General features: G+C 40.6%; 1 protein-coding gene across 2 annotated transcripts in view; it reads left to right on the forward strand.

The window, feature by feature from the left end:
- The window catches only part of srgap3 (SLIT-ROBO Rho GTPase activating protein 3), a 59,210-nt gene that overhangs the window by 12,459 nt on the left and 24,995 nt on the right, over positions 1–21,756 (forward strand). For both annotated transcript variants that reach the window (XM_020642099.3, XM_020642100.3), the window contains exons 2-4: positions 3,415–3,610; positions 12,704–12,866; positions 17,688–17,750. In XM_020642099.3, the coding sequence (XP_020497755.1) occupies positions 3,415–3,610; positions 12,704–12,866; positions 17,688–17,750 (422 nt within the window). The remainder of the gene's footprint in view (positions 1–3,414; positions 3,611–12,703; positions 12,867–17,687; positions 17,751–21,756) is intronic.

Below are 21,756 nucleotides of genomic sequence, written 5' to 3' on the forward strand. Positions count from 1 at the left end.
TAAGCAACTAACGAAACTAAAGCACAAGCAGAAGGCTTTGTTAAAGAGGTGGGTTTTTAGGGCCCTTTTAAAAGCGTCAGCATACTGTGGAGCTCTCAGCTGCTCGGGGAGAGCGTTCCACAGACTGGGAGCAGAGGAGCAGAAGGCCCGGTCACCCATGTTGTGGAGTTTAGTCCTGGGGGGATGGAGCAGGTTGGTGTTTCCAGAGCGGTGGCTTTGTGTGGAGGATTGTGGGGTGAGGAGTTCTTTGAGATAGAGGGGGGCATTTCCATGGGTGCACTGGTAGGTGAGAAGGGTGACTTTGTATTGAATCCTGAATGAAATAGGGAGCCAGTGTAGTGTCTGAAGGATGGGTGTGATGTGTTCATATTTACGCACCCTCATCAGGACCCTAGCAGCGCTGTTTTGGACATGTTGGAGCTTCTGGAGGCTCTTGCTAGGGATCCCGATGAGGAGTGCGCAGTAGTCCAACCTGGAGGAGACAAAGGCGTGGACGAGTTTCTCTGCATCTGAGAGGGAGAGTGTAGGACGGAGTTTGGCAATGTTTCTGAGGTGGTAGAATGAGTTTTTGCACAGATGTTAAATGTGGGCTTCAAAGTTCAGTTGAGGGTCCATTTTGATGTCGAGATTTGTGACGGTTGGAGAGAGGTGGATGACTTGGCCAGAAAAGGTGATGGTGGTTATGGGGGATGACTTGATCTGGTGTGGGGTGCCAAGTAGAATAGCTTCTGTTTTGGAGCTGTTTAACTTGAGAAAGTTGTTCTTCATCCACGCCTCTATCTCCTCCAGGCAGGTGGTCAGTGTCGATAATGGCAGGGGTGCAGAGGGGGTTTGATTTGTTTTAAGGTATATTTGAGTGTCATCAACATAACAATGGAATGAAATTTCATGTTGGCTGATGACGCGGCCAAGGGGTAGCATGTAGATATTGAACAGGGTGGGGCCGAGGACTGATCCTTGAGGGACACCGCAGGTGACAAGGTGAGTCCGGGATTTTTTGTCTCCAAGGGAGACGTGTTCGATTCTTTCAGTGAGGTATGAACAGAACCAGTCTAGGGCTGAGTCAGAAAGACCGATGACAGAGTGAAGGCGGTTGAGAGGGATGGCGTGGTCGATGGTGTCAAATGCTGCTGGCAGGTCGAGGAGAACGAGGAGAGATGGAGAACCAGCGTCAGCTGCCATCAGCACGTCATTTGTGTCCCTGACCAGAGCTAAATATCTCCGAGAACATCTTCCCATTTTACTGGGACAATCCTCCTCCTCCTCCTCCTCTCTGGTGAAAAAGAACCACAGTGGGGTCATTCCCTTTGACTAAACCGCAGCCAGCCAAGCCACTCACAGAGCTGGGAATACTTAGGGAGCAATTCTCCAATTGCTCATGGTTTCTCAGAGGGAAGGGCACACTTCTCACACTTGTGTGTGTGTGTGTGTGTGTGTGTGTGTGTGTGTGTGACCTATTTTTCTAAGCTCATCTGTCAATGGCAGAGCTGCAGCTGGTGGTTACTGAGTTCCCTTTCTTTTTGTCAGAGTGTTTTCTAAAGTCCTCCTTGTCACTCATGCAGATCAGTGGCACAATGTCCTGGGGCAAGACAGTTTTTTTCTTTTCTTTTTTTTTAAATAAAAAAAAAGGCAAACGGGGAGCATAGCTGCATGTCTGGGTAGAACAGACATTCCTGACAGGGCTGCAGCAGCAGCAGCAGAGGTAGTATCGCTCTCTAAGCCCACAGAGTTTGAGGGAGAGTGGGAGGATAAAGGAGGAGGGCAGGGACGGTGGTTAACCACAGAGTGAAGCTCGCCGCTCCGGGCTGAGGCAAGGCGGCACGACATCACAGGTAAAGAAAAGGGCCCTCCCGCCCCGCGGAACAGCACTGTTTCACTCCGAATGGCAAACTTCCCCCAGCGGCGAGAGGCTGCTTATATCCACAAGGAGGGCTCGGCTGAAAGAATGACACCCTGAACAGCATGGAAACACAGTCTGTGTGACTGCTGTGGTTTAACTGACTGACACACTTTACTGCTCAGATTTAATAGAATATCTTTAGGGTTAACATGCAATGACTAATTTTTTAACTTAAGCATGTTACAACATGCAGTGACATAACACTTTTTTTTTTTGCATAATCCATTTAGAGCTTTTGAAGACAGAAAAAAAAGTCCTCTGGTTGGAGAAAACAAGGTTGAGGGAGCTGAAAAAAAACAACCTTAGAATGGGATAAACTACTGTTTTACAATACTGTTTGTCCTGCTGCAGGACACAGAGGAGAAGAGCAACCTTTGTTCCTAGGGCTGTCCAGCTCCTCAACTCCTAGCCTACTTGCACATAGCTCTGTATATATATATTTATTTCTCGTTTACTGCACATAGTTCTGTTTACATCTATTTACATCTGTTAGTCCGATCCCTGTCCACTTATATCTACTATTTTTATATTTTGTATTTTAAGTTACGTTTAAGCTTTAAGTTGTATTTAAATTGACACTTTATATTTAGGTTAAAATGTTTCGTACTTGCACTGTTGTTAATTTACTGCTCTGTGTGCCTTTGAATTGCCCCTCGGGGACAAATAAAGTTTTTTGAATTGAATTGAATTGAATTGAATTGAATACTGTTGTTGGTGCAGCAAAAGAACACAAAACATCACTTGGTTTATTGTGAAAGGTCCAGACAACTGGAAAATTGATCAATTCTTTAAACATCCTAAGACAAAAAGGTTGCACTATGCATGAACCAATGCAACAAAACATTAACCTAGAGTTTTTCCATTTAGACCTGACTTAGGAACTGCACATGGGGACAATAAATACTCTAATATGAGATGATTTAAAGACATGATGGTGTTTAATAAATAACTCAAGGTGGTTTCCTCCCTCATCATGTTTGCTCTATAGTTCTTTCCACCAGGTTTTGTTTGAATTCTGCAGAATAGTCCTTTATCTCTCTGTGTCTCTCTGCTCCTGAGTTGGAGTGTCTTTGCTGCTGATGACAGCACTACAAAGAGGAATCGGGTTTCTCTCATGGGTTTCTGCGAGCTGGAAGGATGTTCAGTCTGTCTGGCGGCATCAGATTCCTCTGTGGAGAAATCTTACTCCTCGCTCCAAGTGGAGTAGAGCGTTAGCTTCTCATTAAATACACACAGGTTGTCTTGGTGGCTTAGCATGATTATTCAGACTCTCAGGTACAAGCTTTATGTTCCTGCTGGTCTGAAGGAGTTTGACAAAATTACCAAGACAATATTAAAGATTATGAAGGATTTTTAAGGCATATGAATGTTTAAGTCAAATAAGTTATATTAATGCAGTTTGATATGTTTTTAAAGGTATTTTAATCCCGGGCATGTGTTGCTCTTTAATGAAAGCAGTATATAAACAGTTGACACATAACCATAACAACTTTTGTTTGCTGTTTTCTATTCAGAGATCCGTAACCAGCTGGTGGAGCAGTTCAAATGCTTGGAGCAGCAGTCTGAGTCTCGCATCCAGCTGCTGCAGGACCTGCAGGAGTTCTTCCGCCGCAAATCAGAGATCGAGGTGGAATATTCCCGCAGCTTAGAGAAACTTGCCGAGAGGTTCTCTTCCAAGATCCGCAGCTCCAGGGAGCACCAACAGTTCAAGTGAGTCTCCCTCCCTGCACGCTGGAAATGCTGCATGTGATGCTGATACTGTTACATTTAGTGTTCATAGAGGCTGTGTGCCAGGTTTCCAAATAAATGGTTCTCTCAACAATAGAAAGCTGATCTCTTACCCTCCTTTAGGATACAAGCACCTTCCTAACTGCAACATCTATTGTAAATATATAGATATATATTGTTTTCAATTGTAGCAAACGTTTAGGAGGAAACTGAGATTAAAAATAGCTCCAATATTTTCTTAAAGTCAAACAGGGCAGAGCTGTTTGACATATAGCCCTGAGTGGAGCCTGCAGTACTTTGTCTAAGGAGGCAAGCAGAACAACTTCTGCCTACCAGAGGGGCAGGAATTGATCTGTATGCAGCCTGAGAAGGCAAAATGAAGTTTACTCACCTTCTAAGCTCCTAACTTTCAGCCTACTATGAAAGATGCAAGTCCTTAAGCAGAATGGCATAATTTTATCACCTCCTGTTTTCTCTTATTTGGAGAGTGCAACTGGAGAGTAAGAAGACATTGTTAAGAGAAGTCTTAGATTTTGTTAAATTTACTGAAACAGTTACATATAGTTAGGGGAGCATGCCTCCCTCATGTACCCCTGTTTAAAAGAAGCAGTATTGATTATTGGTAATTGCAATAATTGAACTTTGTCTGTTCTAAGTATTTTCTTTGTAAACCCTTATTTATACCCTTTGACTTTTGGTACATCTCTGGGATCTGTATGCATGTTGACTTTATCCTCAAACAGTTCACTATTTATAACCCAAGTGTAGGACCCACCCTGGTGCGAATTACAGTGTCATACAGAATATGATTACAGAGCAGGACTATGCAACAAAATACTCCATTACATTTCTGCACTGTGAGGGAATATCTATTATTACAATGGTCTGTATGATGACTTCAAAGGTCAGCTGCTTCTGGTTTGGTGATGAGGATATGCTTCATTGAAGAAGTTGTAAATGTAAAGTAGTGGACACACATTTAATGCACTTTACTTTTAGTAAAGCATCATGCTATATTATGTTTAAAATGACATCCATTATGTTGAATAAGGCAGACTTTCCAGAACTCTACATGAGGCAGAAAGCTGTAGAGGTTGAATGTAAATAAAAATTGAGTTAATTTACACAAATAATTTAAAGGCAAACATCAGAACCGTTAAATTAAGACACATAACTATTGTCAGAAATAGCTCAGGTGCCAGATAATATCATTAGTATTGTTCTTGTTGGCTAAAGACATTTCACTGTGTAACTTTTATTTTAAAGACTAGAAGGTGTTTGTAAGCATAATATTGTGAGGAAAATATACAGTATGTACGTTTTAATGAACATTAACTCAAGACAGAGTTAACTCCTGTGAAGTTCAAGGGGATACTCGTGCCTGAGTAAAAGACGCATGGAAAAGGGAAGGCCATTTAATATCATCACTTGAAATCCAGCTCACCTTCTCCTGACCCACTAAGATGTTCAGCTCTCATGTGCCTGGTGATGAAAAATGTGGGATTGTCTGCCCAGAAACCACCAGGCAACACATTGGTACATGAGTCACGCAGAGCATGAAATGATGAGACGCCGCTCGCAAAATCAAGCACCTCAGGCGAACAGGAAAGCTTAACCAAGCTGTGATCTGGCTCCAGATCACCCACTTAAATCTACTTCTGCATATATGAAGTCCAATCACAGCTCTGATTCACACACACACATTGAAAGTGCGGCACTGCATTCCTGACATTTTCACATTTTAAAAGTAGATAAAGTTTGTAATGTAAGCGTGGTTAAATTTGTGAGAAGCTGCTCTGCCTGCCTTACTGAAATGTTCCTATTCATCTAGAAGAAGCTCATTTGCCTTATTGGGAGACGTGTAGTAAAACGATTCAAGATTTTCTGAAGAAGTTTAATCTAGACTCTAAACAAAATGTATCTTTTGGTAATCTGAACACTCCTTGAACTGGCAAAGATTTGTGAGTGTGTGTGTGCGCTGGGTGCATGTTTGATTGGATAATTGAGTCCAGCTGTGTTAGAGGAGGCGCGCTGCACTATGGCATCTGGCTGACATGCTGCTGCTGCTGCAGGGACACAGCGGCTTAACCTTAGACTGAACGGCTGATATTCTCCACACACACAGAGAGGGACAGGTGTTAAAAACATACACTCTAATCCTCAGACACATGCTATAATCATGTTGCACTTCACACTGCCAAGATTATGGACGACTTAAAGCCTAACATGAATCTTGACAAGGGTCTCACATACACACACTCATGGATGTACGGTACAGTGATATCTATATTAGCATGAGGTTTAACACTTTGAATGTGTCACATTCGGATATGGAGCGTGTGTATAATACTTACCTCCTCAGAACTATATTTATTTTAAAGTGTTAAGACGTGCAAGTATTATCCAATAAGAGCTGAAGTGTGTGTGGAAGGATAGTCATGATTTACATGAGGAGAGGATATTAAATTGAGCCATACTAAATGTCTGTGGTACCTGACATTTCTGACACACACACCTTCACATGTATTAGCATAAATAGTCGGGATGCAATGATTGTGAGAACCAGGGCTGACACCAATACAACTTTTGAAATAACAAATTAGCTGATTGCCTATTCTGATGTTTTTTTTAACTTCTTCTTTTGGTGGAAGTATCCCACAATGCCGACATTTTCCTCATGTTTGACCATGAAGCAGATTTTGTCCATCAGATGATTTCTTCTGTCCAATGAAGAAACTATACTACTACTGTACTAGATGCCATCGCTTCATGCAACATTGTTTTTAGATGTGCAGACGTCTGTCAACAGGGCTGATAGCTGCTGATACTGATGTTAAACCGATGCATCTGTGCACCCCTAATGAGTAGTCTAATAAATAGACCTCTAATTCAGGTTCGTTCAAACTGAATTGCTTTTTTTCAGCATATGGAAATCCAGAAAAAGTGCTCATAACATGAGTGCACCTTGTACTGTGCATTCCTGGTCTGAACAGGCAGGCAACCATGAATCCTGTTTATCAGCCGTGACACGCCCTTTACTGTGCCTTTCTCTCAATGTAGTGTCGTTAACTTCATACCAAACTCCAAAAATACCAATTCAGCAAGAAAAGTACATGCTGGTCCAATAAAAACATTTTGTTGAAATAAAGCCCGTCCAATCAACATCATTAAATACTTTAGGCCCTCGAACCTCTTGATTTGACTTTGTTGTCTTTGAATTTGAAATATGTCTGGTCTAAAATATCTTATACCAGACATCTCTGAACACACCAAAGACTGTCTTTAATTGCGTTGAAAATGCTGTTCTGTCAAGTTTCCGATGCAGTTTGTATTTTTATGTATTACCTTTATGATTTTAGAGAGGGCAAATCAGGACCGTTTAATAGAGTTGCCTTTACCAGTACAGACTTCCATATGGGCTGGATCCTGGAGCCTGCAGTCTGCTGGCTGAACCCTTCCTGTGCAGATTCATTAGCAAGCTGAATGCCACTGTGATTTACAGCTGCTGCAGCTACAACGCATTAGCAGCCGCACCATCGAACATCATTCTGCTCTCCCACTTGTTGGCCACAGTGTAGATACACCCTGAAAGGTTACCTCTGATAGAGCACCTCTTCCTTTGTTCCTCAGAGACAATGGCTAACCTGATTTTAATTATGAAGCAGACGTTTCAGGCTACATCATGAATGGGATTTATAATGTAGCACATCAAATTAGAGTGGGTGTGTATCGTCTGTCATACAGACATATTCAGACGTTACACAGCACCATTAGAAAGGCAACTCATGCAATATTGATACGGAGTATAACCTGTCTGGGAGAGATAAGACAGGGCTTATAGTGCTGTCCAAATTGCGTTGTGTGTGTGTGTGTGTGTTTGTGGTAATCTCTTTGCCAAGCGATTGGTCAGGGGAGTTACTGGGATGGAAAAGTGTTTGGAGTCTTTCTTTAAAGAGCTCGACCATTGAAGAGTGTGTTAGTTATTTTAGTTTTGAAGCTGTCAATGCTGATTCTAGAGTCACGTCTGAGTTTATTTCATGGTCAGCAGAGAACAACTCAAAATAATTCAATGGATGTTGAGCACGGCCCTTTAAAGAACAGTTCAATGTGATGCGGCCTCGAAACACAGCCACAATGTTTAGTTACACCACTATGTTGTACCCTGGATTCTGATTGGTCAATTGTGGAAATTGAAGGTCAGAAAGAAGTGAGGTTCAGTTAATACAAATAAACTGCTGCAGAAAAAACACAACAGAAAAAGATCAGAGAAATTAAAGTGAGATCATGTACAATGAGCATGTTGTTACAGGTAAGTACAAACCTCTCAGTATGTTACAAAGACCCTGAAGTGAAGCCCTGCTGAACCTGTCAGTGTTCATAAACTGCTCACTTTACATTATTTCATATTCAGTTATGACATTGTGATAAAGAAAGGGGAAAATGCTGTTTATTTTCTCTTTGTGGCTTCTGAACAGCTATAGCTAGAACTTGAATCATAGCACTCTGGAGATCTAAGGGGTAAAAGGTTAAACAATAACTCGAGGCTCGTTTTTTAAAAAAAAAATTTATTGAGCCATATCTGCTCTAATCAGATTGACAAGCACAGCTGAAGGAAGTCAGCATACTGTACAGCATCAATAATTGAACCGCTTTGCTTTCTCATTTTGTTGTCAGACCTTCTTCTCTTTGTTGATGTTCTGCTCCGGCCCCTGAAACTGTGAAGCTGTGCATTATCAAACACTGGCTCCAAGTCTCCTTCAAGAAAATAAGTATTTAATGATGTGCAAATCAACATTGTAACATATTGAAGCATTGCATGAAAAGGGGAGAAAAGCATGTGCACCCTCTGTTCTTCCACAGCTGTTTCATTGATAAGCGGGAGGCAGGCAGAGTGGAGGGGATTAAAGACCTTCATAGAGCCCAGTCCTGGTTTGACAAATACACACTTCCTTTTGGAAATCGTGGCTCAGTCACATCACAGGCCCTGGGTGATGAGATGGTGACTAAAGCACGTTCACTGTTTTATACAATGAGAACGTGTTCTGTTTGTGCACATCTTGGAGATTTCTTGCCATCAGTTTTATCCTTGAATCAAAGGATTATGGCTCTCCAACCAATCCATTTTTTACTTTGTTTCTCTGTTCACTTTCACTGCCTCTTCGCCTGTTCTTCTTTACACATTTCACAGAAATCCCTGCATGGATGCAAACCTTGTAAAAATCCATGGAGACTTCCAGGCAGTGCTTCCCAGGATGAGGCAGATGTAACAGGATGCCAGAGAGCTTCACTCCTCTCCTCCTCCTCCTCCTCCTCCACCTTACATCTCTGGAGACGCTCAGAGCTCATCACTTGCCCTCTGCATGTTAATAATATCCTGTGTTTAAATACCGGGGCATGGTGCCATTCAAAAGCAGCCCCTTTTGAAGCCTTCTAGATTAATTGACCTGCAGGCTCTTGACTGATACTCCACCTTTTTACGGGAAATCAGCGAGGAAGAGTGAATACAACGTATTGATGGTAGAAGGAGTTTAGCTGAACATGCAGTCAGGTCTTTGTGATAGATAGGCCTCTTGGTAAGAATTCATTTTGGAAAGTTAGTTTCTTCTGTCCCATAAAAAAAGAGCTACATTAATTACTGTGTTAAAATATCCAGCACCCAGAGATGAAGCCTAATTACAGACCTCCTGCTGCTAGTTCCTGTTAAATTCAGACAGGGACCAGGGAAAACAAGATCTTACACCCTGTTTGTTTTAAGCTTCAAGGCTTTATCCCTGAGCATCAAGAAAATATACATGGTCAGTTTCTCTTAACAGTTTTTCTTAACAGTCATTGTTCAAAATGTTGTCTTTAACTGTGAGACTACAAAGTGGATTTTAAAAATCAAGGTGAGACCAACAATCTTCTGTGGTTATTTTTTGACATGCCTAGACCTTAAGTTAGTGAGTGCTGGCACTGGTAGAAAATGTTGGTCCTTACTGACATATTTTAACATATATTAGCTGGATTGAGAACAGATGGAGACGTTCATGGTTTCAAAAATATGAAGCTGATTGACTTTGATGATCCACCAATTACCTTCAGGATGATTTCTTTTTCCAGTAGTCATCTGGTCTAAATTTTGATTTGCTCTCTACGTTGTGTTTGTTGATAATTCAATCAGTCTTTTTTTGTATACTGCTGATTCATAAAATAATTATCAAGACACATTACATATCACATAAGAGAGTAGGAAAAATAAAAAAAAAACAGGAAAAATGATCAATGCTGCAGTAAACGTCAAAAACCTTGTCCTTCAGTTTAGTGGAAAACACAGAATAGCATGCTTAGTAGAAGTTTTACAATGGAGGGTCCACGCACTGTTTAAACTGTCGGAGGAGGGTCAAGAATGGGTCTCCTGTCCAAAGAGAAACTGGGCTGAATGGAAAGCTGAGGAAGATGAAAAAGGTGCTAAAATGGGAGTCTGGTTTTGCTTGGGGATGTGATGAGGCATCTCAGGCCATTTTCAGGGATGAGCAGGAAGTCGAGCACAAACAGCGATTATACAGCAAGTAGCTGTGTACATTACAGGCTGAGAGGTCAGCTGAGCAGAACTCGTACAAAATGAGAGATTATGAGACAAACGAAATATGCCACCCATGAGGATGGAGAGAATATCGGCCATATTGCTATTGTTGATAAAACCTCAGTTCTAACCTTCCTCTCTCCATAGTTGGTCAGTTGGATTCATGTCATTTTGATTGACCGAATTCATGCCCAATTTCATCATTTTATGATTGCTTTTTGATTGCAGAACTGAAATGTGGCGTGGAAGCATGGCTTGATTTCCTCAGCTCTTTTAATTTACCATTACATTTCTGTAATAGGAAATTAATTGACTTGCTATCAGGCAAAGTGCATCTCAGGACACCATGCTCAATGGAAAGATGGAGTTTACTACACACATGTTGTTCTGTTGTCTGTAAGAACAATGTGCTGCTCTCCTGTCAGCCTGATACGAGTGTGTTCAGGGGCAGTGGAGGAATGATTGGGGGAGCACTATAGAGCAGCTAGGAATCAACTTCATCAGATGTGATTAGCATTATGGAGGTTCTCTGAAGGAGGCTCTTTGATGTCTTAGCCCCCCCCCCCCCCCCCCGCTCCCATTTCCCCCTCTCTCTCTTTGTCTCCTCCTCAGGGTTGGGTGATTGATTAATGCTCGGATAGGATCCAGACGAGAGTATGTGTTGGAAGGGATTGTGTGTGTGTGTGTGTGTGTGTGTGTGTGTGTGTGTGTGTGTGTGTGTGTGTGTGTGTGTGTGTGTGTGTGTGTGTGTGTGTGTGTGTGTGTGTGTGTGTGTGTGTGTGTGTGTGTGTGTGTGTGTGTGTGTGTGTGTGTGTGTGTGTGTGTGTGTGTGTGTGTGTGTGTGTGTGTGTGTGTGTGTGTCTCTGTCTGTCTGTCTGTGTCTGTCTGTCTGTCTGTGTGTGTGTGTGTGTGTGTGTGTGTGTGTGTGTGTGTGTGTGTGTGTGTGTGTGTGTGTGTGTGTGTGTGTGTGTGTGTGTGTGTGTGTGTGTGTGTGTGTGTGTGTAGTTTAATGTCTTGGTCTTTCTATTTGAAAGCACCCGAGGCGGAGACGGTTTAAACTGATTATGCAGCAATCAGGGCCCATGACTCTCTGAATCATTATGGTCAGCAGGATTGTATATTTAAACAAGTTGATGCCTTGTTTGACTGCAGCTTTGTTTTGGGTCAGGTGGGAGAGAGAAATTAAGTGATGCAGTGTGTTAGGAAAATGCTCAATGGGGCAGAAAGGGACAAAAAGGGAATTCATTTAATTGTGGTTATTTAACATGTTTATATTTTGGCATTTCTTGGGTTAAAAAAAATACAATTTCTCTTTAGCCCCTCTGCCCACCATTCGTCCCTTTTAAACATTGCAGAGCAGTGTCTGGCCTTGTCTTTGGATTAGAGATGGACCGCCGGACTTCTTTAGGTATGATACCTCTCCGATATCTGGCCAATGGGCATCAGCCAACACCGACACAGATCTGATCAGATACCAGTGTTAAATGAGTAACCTGTATTCTTCACTGTGTGGATGAGACTGGGAATCATTTGTGTGTAAGGCAGCGTCAGTTTTTCCAACTATGGATGTACTTATTTATTTATTTAAAGTTGTTTTACAAACTGTCTAATGACTGCTAAAATCTGACCCACAGTCTGTGTACCACTTGCAACGGCATACCTGACACACGTGGTTACTGTAAAAACAGAATAGCATAGGACTGAGTTGTATAGAGGGTTTGACAGCATGGATTGGCCTATTGTAGCCAATACCCGATCCAGTTATTTGGGTCTGGATCGGATTGGTGCCATGCCTACTTTGGATATTATATGGATATGCACTGTGGTGTTGTGTTGTTGTTCCAAATGATAAATACATAGTTATTGGAAAACATATTTGAAGTTACCCTTAGATATCAAACATTCATTCTGTAGATTCACTTTAGAATTGATTTCAGATTGAAATATTCCTTTTTTTAACAGATCATAGGGTATTTGAGTCCCAAGAAGTTTAGCCATCATAACTTTGGGGTTCCCATGATCAGCCCTGTACTAATATGAGGGTGAAATGTCCAATAATTGCTAGTAGACTCTTATGGAAATAAGTAAAGCTACATCCGTCTGCTGTAGAATGACTTTTGCTGATCCCTGACATAATTTTTAATTCAAAAATGTGTATAATAACCAAATATTTTATAACTCATGACATAGTGTTAACATTAACATAAGCTAATAAAATAATGATGCCATTATAAACATAATCATTTTACATTCTAATTATTTATGTGCAAATATTTTCATTGTTTTGTGATGACACTCCAACCTTAGCATTAAGCTAAAAGTGTTGAATAGCCTCAGAGTCATCAGCATGACAGTTTTTTTGCTAAAATTTTTAAACAAGAGTTGTCCCAAATAAAAATGAAAAAAAAAAGTAAAAAAGCAAATTACCATTGAAAAAACCTTTCCTATTTATCCATATGATCAAGGCTAAGATACGTTTGAACATACCTGTATTCTTCCTGTCTTTGTTTCAGGAAAGACCAACACCTGCTGTCCTCAGTAAACTGCTGGTATCTGGTCCTGAACCAGACGAGGAGGGAGAGCCGGGACCATGCCACCCTCAGTGACATCTACACGAACAACGTCATCGTTCGCCTGGCCCAGATCGTTGAGGATGTCATCCGTCTGTTCAAGAAGGTCAGTGAGACTATCATTACTGCTACATGCCAATTATTTTAGTTAGACGGCCAATAAAAAGAGCTGAACGCTTCTCACCTACTTTTGGCCTTTAATTGGGCTTTAGCATGCAAGCTCATGGTCGCCTTAAGGAATGTGTTGCATCTGTCTCATGGACTACGTAGAGTTTCAAAGTTGCAATGGGAAAAAGATGTGCAGCCCCCCCCACCACACTGGTGTAACTTTTGGCTCTCTGTCAGCACATTGCCCAGATGACTGAAGTCTTATCCAAACAGCAGAACCCTGTTTTCACCTTGCAGGCCTTCCTGTAGGTAAGCTCCAGTCAGCTTACTCTGCTACATTCAGAAATGACGGTGTGTGTGTTTGTGTGTGTGTGTGTGTGTTTGTGTGTTTATTTTTCATACAGAAAAGCTATAATGGATTTTTCTGCTACTGATGATAAATAATGTATCAACAATTTGATGGAGCTCCAGGGAAATTTGAAACTGTTCTTCAATGTTTCTTTCAGTGTTGAACTGAAATGGATGAAAGAGCTTTGGATGTTTGGCGATTGAACATGGCGAGGTGATCGAGGAAAGAATGAACAGCTGTTGACAAAAAGAGATCCAGGGCAATTTATTATGAGGTTTTGTTCAATTTGTTTTTTTGTCCTGTTGTTTTGAATTCTGTGTAGTACAATGTTTTAGACTATATATTTGCTATGATTAATGGTTGTGCTTCAGGTGTTGCATCATGTTCAGAGGCTGTGGTTACATGGTTTTTGTTTGTCTTGCTCTCCAACAACCATCCACCCCAAATCAAATGTGCCAACCTAATATCCTACATTGTGAAAAAAACACATAAAGTATTCACTTCCTTGACTCAAAATAGTGTTAGGTTGAGGTTCTCTTTGGATTGAATACATGCAGTCATAAAACAGGAGATCATCTGCTATACGCAGTGGGGTTTTCGCAACCGACTGCTAGTAGCTCTAGTGGCTTTTCATTGTAACAGATTTTCTTCTTTTTATACAACTTCAGAGATATACATCTTTTGTTTGAGTCCTTCAAAAGTAAGGCCCATAAGATTTATTTGGTATAACAGAATGGTACCATTTTGCATTTTTTTTGTTTGCATTAAAAAGCCAGTTCCCAAGAATGTAAGATCTGTAGAATACATTTACTGTAGAGAAGATCAGTGGAGAAAGAAATGGTAAAGAAATTAAGTTAAAGCAGATAGAAGAAGTATTTTCCTTCTCTCTATTCCATGCTAATTGTTCTCTGTATCAATCGATGGTAAAGAAGAATTCCATCAAAGTCCAGCTGGTGGAACCAACCTATTGTTTGCCTTTCATAGAGGGAAGATCTAAATAATATATAATTGCATGAGTAATTATGACGGCTGCTACAATCTGACCCCCTCCAGCTCTTACTCTGGGTTGCATCACACGGGCTGGTTGAACCCTCCCTGCTCCCCCTCTCTGCAGTATACATGCTGCAGTCTGTCTGATTTTAGACCCACTCATGCATACAGATGCCATTCACCAGCTGCACCAGACCTTAGAGGATTCTCCCCGTTTAACACACATCCCAGTTTGATGTTGCTTCAGTGCTATTTAGATAAAAACAAAGCAAAACCCACATATCCCTCCTGTATTACCGAGGTCTCTTGTGGTTAAATTACATTATCATGTTCAGTGAACTGTTGGAAGATCTTTTTCATGACACTTTTTTAGCTTCTTCTTCTTTGATGATTAGTTATTGTGACTCACCAGCAGCAAGTTTTTTTGAAGCACAGTTATCATAGTCGAGCAGGGTGTGCACTGAAATGTGAACCTTTACCTGCCCATGACTCCCTCTGAATAAATGGTAGGTGGTGTGTGTGTGTGTGTGTCAGTCCTGTTCATACTGTTAAGTTGCACTAAGGTTCCCTTTCAGCTCCTCCTTGTTAGAGCAACGTCACAAAATTATACTTCTTGTAGTGATTCATGTTTGAAATGAAATCATGCACTTTGCTGAGTCACTATGTTGCACCAGACTGAATGAGTCAGCTTTCAACGCTGTTTAAAAAAAAGTGTCTGATTAAGGTGGTGCGCGCAGGGGATTTACAGGACGTCTATTTGACATGTTGCTGCCAAATTTGAAAGCACCTCACACACTGAGGACTTCTGTATGCAGTCTGCAAAGCTTCAGCCATTGTTAGTTGCATGCTAAAAGTCTGTATGCATAAATCTCCAACTGACAAGACTGACCATGTTTCACTCATTTAAATAGTATTATTTTTTATTAACCTTTTCTTTTTGTCGAACAACTGTAAATAATCTGAAAATTTGACAAGCAACTTTGATCTATTACATTCTAATTTTCTTTTTGTCACTTCACGTCAGCCTTCAAGTTGTATATTGGAGGTTTTGTCCCCTTTTTATAGTTAGATGTGTTATACATTTCAGTATTATTCCTGTCATGACCCGCTCAAAGGCCATGGAAAATAAAGGTAGAGACACCAAAATGACTCTTAATTATGCCAATTTATTTACAGTTAAGTTGCAAAAAGAGGTTAGGTTTGGATGTCAACAGACTCAGTAGTGTAAGTGAGTGGGGGTGTGAAAAGTGTATTGTGCATGACATTGGATGGAAAAGGAAGATGAAGTAACCAAACAAGTTGCATGCAGAAAGTCTCTGAGCAGACTAAGAGCTCATACTGTCTTTTGAACCACATGTATGCGTGGTGAACGTAAATGTTCACCTGTGATGGACAGTATGTTGTATGTACAATGCATGAGGCTGGCTCCAGGAACACCAGAAGTCACAAACACACAACAGGCAAAAAAGCTGTTTTTACAGCATAAATGAACATGTTTACAGGCTGGTACAAAAAATGTAATAAGTCTGATTAGTCATTGTCTTCATGGGCACACCCTGTACAGGGGGTGTACTTTTTTTTAAAAAAGTTTTTGATTTTGAAAATGATACGTGTTATCCATAGTTAGGCGCGTAGCTGACATGATTGACAAGTGGGCAAGATGTAACGGTTTGTCAAGAGGTTTAAAAACATCCTCAGCTCCAGCTCTCTGCCTGTCCTTAGTTTGACTGGAAGTTAGGGTGAGACAGGATTTCCAGCATGGCGACGGCTGCCAATGAGTCTGTAAATGAATCTGAAATACTCATTCTGAGATGCACAATGCATCTGATTCGCAGTGCCAAATAGTGCCGCCCAGAATCACTTTGACATAGAATTGTTAAAGATGGCTGACGTCACTCAGGCTTCATCCATTAATATTTACAGTCTATGGTCTTACACAAGGTTAATGACTATTTAACCAATCCTACTAATCCTATTAATCCTATTGGATCCAAAACAAACTCACGAATTATGATTTTATTTAATTCTTGATTCAACCAAATGTACTCCTTCTTCAAATATTGCATTATATTGGCGCTAACAGGCTCATCAAGCTTTCCTTAAATCCTTAAAACATGTAATAAAATGTTACATATAATGTTCATTTCTGGTATTTTTGGCTGGAGCTGAGCTCTGCTCTCATATCTGTGCTGACACGTTGAGGCAGAATGATGAAAACAAAAGCCAAACATGAGAACATGTAATGAAATGTTTGAGTTTGACTTGGCAGCTTCAGCTGGCTCAGATCCCTCACACACATATGGGAAGACACACACATTACAGCCACTGTGTGTCTAGCATATAAGGCTGAGAAGTCAAGAATTGGAAAAGCCTCAATCTGTCTAGAAGTTCATATGACTTGTGGAAATGTATTCAGGAAACCTCAAAGTTTTTGATGAAACTCAAACAGTGAGTTTACCTTTAATGTTATCTGCTATATTATTTTCATAATGGAATAATCTGCTGATCATTTTTTGACCAATCGGTTATTAAGTCTTCAAAATTATATAAATAATGGAACAATTTTCCATTGCCAGAAGTGATATCTTTATATTCCATTTGTCCATATTCCAAGAACCCAAAGAATCTCAGTTCACGACTATAAATGAAAGAAAAAATCCTGATAATTCAAGAGGCTGGAACCTGCAAAGCTTTACATTTTTTCTCAAAGAATGACTAAATTGATCAAAATATGTCAGTCAATTTATTTCCACTGATTTCCACTGAAAAAGGTCTTAGCCCTCGTTGAGGTAATTTTCACAAACAATTACAACTGAAGACAAATGTCAGCTGAAGCTATAGCTCTGTGGAGTCAGGAGGATTCTTTATCTAAAATGTTTTCTTGAATGTGTCAGACAATAATACAAAGATGTGCGGGGGCTCAGAGTCTTCAAACACAAGCTGAAAGCCTCTCTCCCACACAAACACACATCAGAACATTCCCTCTGCCTCCAGGTGGGTCCCTTGTTTTCCTTCACACGGCGTGCTGCGCACTATGAGGACTGAGGACATGCAGTTGTGAGGAAACTTCATGAAAAGTTTATTGCATCACTCGCAGTTTCTTCAGTAGATTCTGACAAAACAATTGAAATTGGTGACAGAAACAAACAATGGCTTGAGCAGTCTGAGATGTGAAACTAGAAACAGGGCTTGTTTGTCCTCATGGTGCTCTGTTGATTTTGTGTGGAGATCAAAGTGGAGCATCAAGTGAATGTTTTTGTCAAAGGATGTCAGACTTTTTGTTTTCAGCTCTCGATGCCCATTACACCAACATCCACTGATGCCCTTGAATATCGGTTCCAACTTTCTTGCGAGTTCATCCAATATTTATGGACATAGTCTGACTTCATAACAGACTGGGTTTGTTTTGACGGGTCACAGCTGAAGGCTCAAACATGATTTGTTTTCTGACCCCTGTTCGTTCTGCTCGCTGTGTTTCAGAGTAAGGACATCGGGATCCAGATGCACGAGGAACTGGTGAAGGTGACAAATGAACTGTACACTGTAAGTAATGTGTCTGCTGCAGATCGATACCTCACATATCATCTCAGAGCTCATCTGCTCCGACTTCTCCTCTCTCTGTCTTCCTGACAAACTATTTCATCTTATCTGTTTTTTCTTTCAATTCTTCAACCATCAAAATGAATATGGTCTTTAAAATGTTAGTCGTTTAAAACAAGACTTAGACCCAGTGTTCACGTTTAGCAGATCTCACAAAACAGTGGTTCTGTGATAATCGATCATTGATTATCATCTCATTAACTGAAGAAAGTAAAATACCCCTAGAAATGGTTAAGTGCAGGATTATTGTATTTAATGGTATGTGGTGTCAGTTTCCCCTCTTCTCATACTTCATCCTCTAACTTCTTCTCAACGCTGTCTGTCATCATCCCGTTGTCTTCTTCTTTCATCCCGACATCGACTTCTTCTTTGGTCATAAGTGCCACCACCACCACCACCTTTGAAATATTGAAGTTAAAGGAAAACATTTTAGGGTCCAAAGTCAAACTGAAAGTTATCGTCTTTCTGTAAATGTGCCAGTGTTAGCCAGCAGGCTAATTTTCAACTGTAGTCCTTTGGCAAGCAACAGATAACAACAGTATAACATGATGCCACTATACTGGCTCTTTCTTCATAAATCGTAATCTTATTATTATTATATATTATTATTATTATTAGTATTATTATTATGATCATTGTACACAGGCTTGGTAAAGATGGGCTCATAATGACGAGTGAATCAGATGGTGTTAGCAGATGAAATGGAAAAGTCCACGTCTCACAGAGGCAGACAGGTGTGAAAGTGATTTGAGCCCACACACTGTGTCTCCGTCGTCTGTGGACCGGGTCAGAGGTCACACCACTGGTTGACAATGGACGCACTTATCTATTTGAGTTCATCTGTTTGTTGTATCTCATGTCAACACAAAGTCAGTTAAGAGCAAATCATTTACTAATACAACGTGTTGTCAGTGTAGCTGCTGTGTTGAAATGGTGTTCTTCTTTATTCTGATGAGGAGGAGAGAGGTAGCCCTCATCTGTCACTGCTTTACACACTGCACATATATCAGGTGTTTCTCTCTTGACAGCCCACAGCTGCTTCCCATATGTTATATTCTAAAAAGAGGTGCTTAATGGATTCAGGGATGTGTCCTCTTTTACTTCATAATTAAGATGTTGGGATTTGTTATTATCATGGACACTATTTAAATGAAACAGTTGAGATTTCACTGTGAAACATAATTACAGTACCGGTACTCATGAACGCAGCATGCTCACTTATTATCTGATGTTTTTATGCTTCATTTGAATGACCTATCAGTTGTATTGTTTTTTTATCTCCGGTTATCTGTTCAGAGCAGAAGAAGTGAATTGCTTAGAAAAGGATTTCCTGCAGATAGATTAGCATATGTCAGGGAGAATGATGCCCTGAGCTGGGTGAGGCTTAGTGCCCAAAAACTGGACGAGCTCCACGCAACTTCAGCAGTCCTGGGTGCCCCCCCCCACCCCACCCTCTTGTGAAACAGAAGAGATGGTAGAGCCGCCTTACTCTGTGTGGCTTATTCATCCCTGCTCTGTGATGAGAATCAAATTAGCAGAGGGCATTGCTGGCAGCTCTCTCTGATCCTGCCATCTGTACATTTGGATGCTGAAACAGGCGGGTGTTAGGAGGAGCTTATGAGAATCTAAAGTGCATATGTGTGTTAATGACATGCATTATGCATTTGTATAAATACTGTGTTGTTAGAAAAATGCCCTTTTTAAGGCCATACCCTTTCATGACTTTGTGTACCAAATAAAAAGTTCTTATTGTTGACAAGTCCTGTTTGCTCTCCAGTATCAGGGTTTATTTCCAGATCACTGCAGAGCTCAGAAACAAATCACTGTTCTATATCTTATTTTATATTTCTTTATATATCCATTGCAAAGGCCCTCCCAGCTCAGCCTGCTTTATAATCAAACTGAGAAGGTCTCTGCTCTCATGCCCTGCTCAGCCTAGGCTGCAGTCTGCCTGGAAATGAAAGATTAAAATGTTGACTCATAGCCTTGTTCTTTCTTAAATCAAAGCAGAGGATTGCTGAGTTATGTACAGTCCTAGCTGCTAAAGGAGGATAATATATCGAAACAACAACACAAATGTCACTTCCTTTAAGAGTTTCCATGAACCTCATTCAAAAACACACCTTTTCACACATCATTTCTTTTCTCTAATCTTTAATCTGATCCTTTATGTTGGTGTCTCTTTGCAATCATTATTTTATTTCCTTTTGTTTTTATTAAACTCTAATAAAGAGTCTCTTTTTTTTTCCTTTCCTGGTGAAGCACTTTGGTACCTTCTGTAAAACAGAACGTTTTAACTCAGAGTCCTATACATGTCAGGAAGTTCCCACTTTAATTAATAATCTATGAGAGGATTGATATTTAAGTCTACATGTATCTATCCATGACACTCACACCCAGTAACACTGTCTGCTGTAGAAAGAAATAAAGCATTGCATTTCCCACTTGTTAGAATTGTATTGTACAGAAATAGCCAAATCAATAGCGTGACCAAATGGTGATAGCCTTGTGGCGTTTTCTCCGGCTGCCAACAAGGCAAATTTATCTGAAAGAAAACTGTGAAATCCCTTTTGGCTCCCTGGCTGCTCACTGAGAGTTTTTGGAAGACTATGGGCTGGTTGTTCAAATATTGTTCAAAGCTTGAGGCTTCAGAAAGAGTAGGAAGTGGAAGTGCAGATCCTGTTGTTATTACCAAACCTGAAATGAAAAATAGTTGTGAAATCCACTGTCTGACGTCGTTGTCAGTGACATTTTCCTTTGTAAAGTTCAGCTTTTCAATGATTAAACCTGTTTTAATTTCCTGCTACACCGACTTAATATCCTCACTAGGATCAATAAAAGCTTATCTAATCTTTGTCCTCCATCACCGTGTGCCTGATGTCTGCTCTTCTGTCTCTTACAAGCTTCTTTTCCTTAACAGTAAAACTGAACATGAACATCACCAGCCATGTGTATCATTCATTCACTCATTATGTACTCAGCTGTGTTTTTTTATGCACGGCATGTTAGTGTTATATCATAGATGCTTTATATTTGGTAAAGAACTCGTCTGAAAATGTACAATTCAGAGATTGAACTAATTAATGATAAGAAATATTTTGGAAAATATCTGCTCCTCTGGTGTCCTCTACATGATTTTTGTAATTCTAAATTGTGCAACATTTCACTCGTCAATATAGCAGAAATCAAATATTCTCTATATAATATCTCTCTGAGTCATGACTGTCTCACTTGAGAATAGTTGTTGTAGTTGGGAGCTGTGTTTACATCAGGTGTACATCGACTGGACGGCCGGCTCCTCCCCTTGTGTAGAGAAGCTGTTTAAGTCAAGGACTAGAGAGAAGAAGAACACACTCTCCTTATTTGAATGCCACATGAGCGTTTTTTAGATCACGGTCATTCTGTGTAAACTTAAATGCAATATGACTACAGGGCGCTCACATTAGCCTGCTAGCATCAGCCTGCTAACACAACTATGTAGGCCACAGACAATTGCAGCTCGACGCAAGGGGAGGGGGGGTTGGAGGTGTGTCGCTGGAGGGGAGCGGAGGCTTCAGTATGGAGGAGGTGTGGCCAAACCGCAATTTGTTTTGGTTTCATACTGGTGCTCAAGGGTGATATCTACTGGATCAAAAAGGTGCACATTCTTCCTTGAAGAGAGGGATGACTAAGGATGTAAGCCTCTCTCACCAGATGTACCCTGCAGAATCTTCTCTGGCAGTCAGTTCATAGAACAATTGTTACATTGGTCATTCTTGCTTTAGTTTTACTATTGCCCTTCTTATATTTAGTCAAGGTTTTTGCATGCTCTTTGACTAACTTTCTTGCACATTCTAGTGGTCAGAAAAAAGACAATCAGGGATTGAGGAGCTACAGAGGCTCCCAGCAGGAGGGGAATGAAGGATTCTGTGGTTAGTCAGGGATTAATCCTCTGAGTATCTAGATTCAT

Source organism: Labrus bergylta, chromosome 5 (genome assembly GCF_963930695.1).
Source record: "Labrus bergylta chromosome 5, fLabBer1.1, whole genome shotgun sequence".
NCBI classification, from domain to species: domain Eukaryota; kingdom Metazoa; phylum Chordata; class Actinopteri; order Labriformes; family Labridae; genus Labrus; species Labrus bergylta.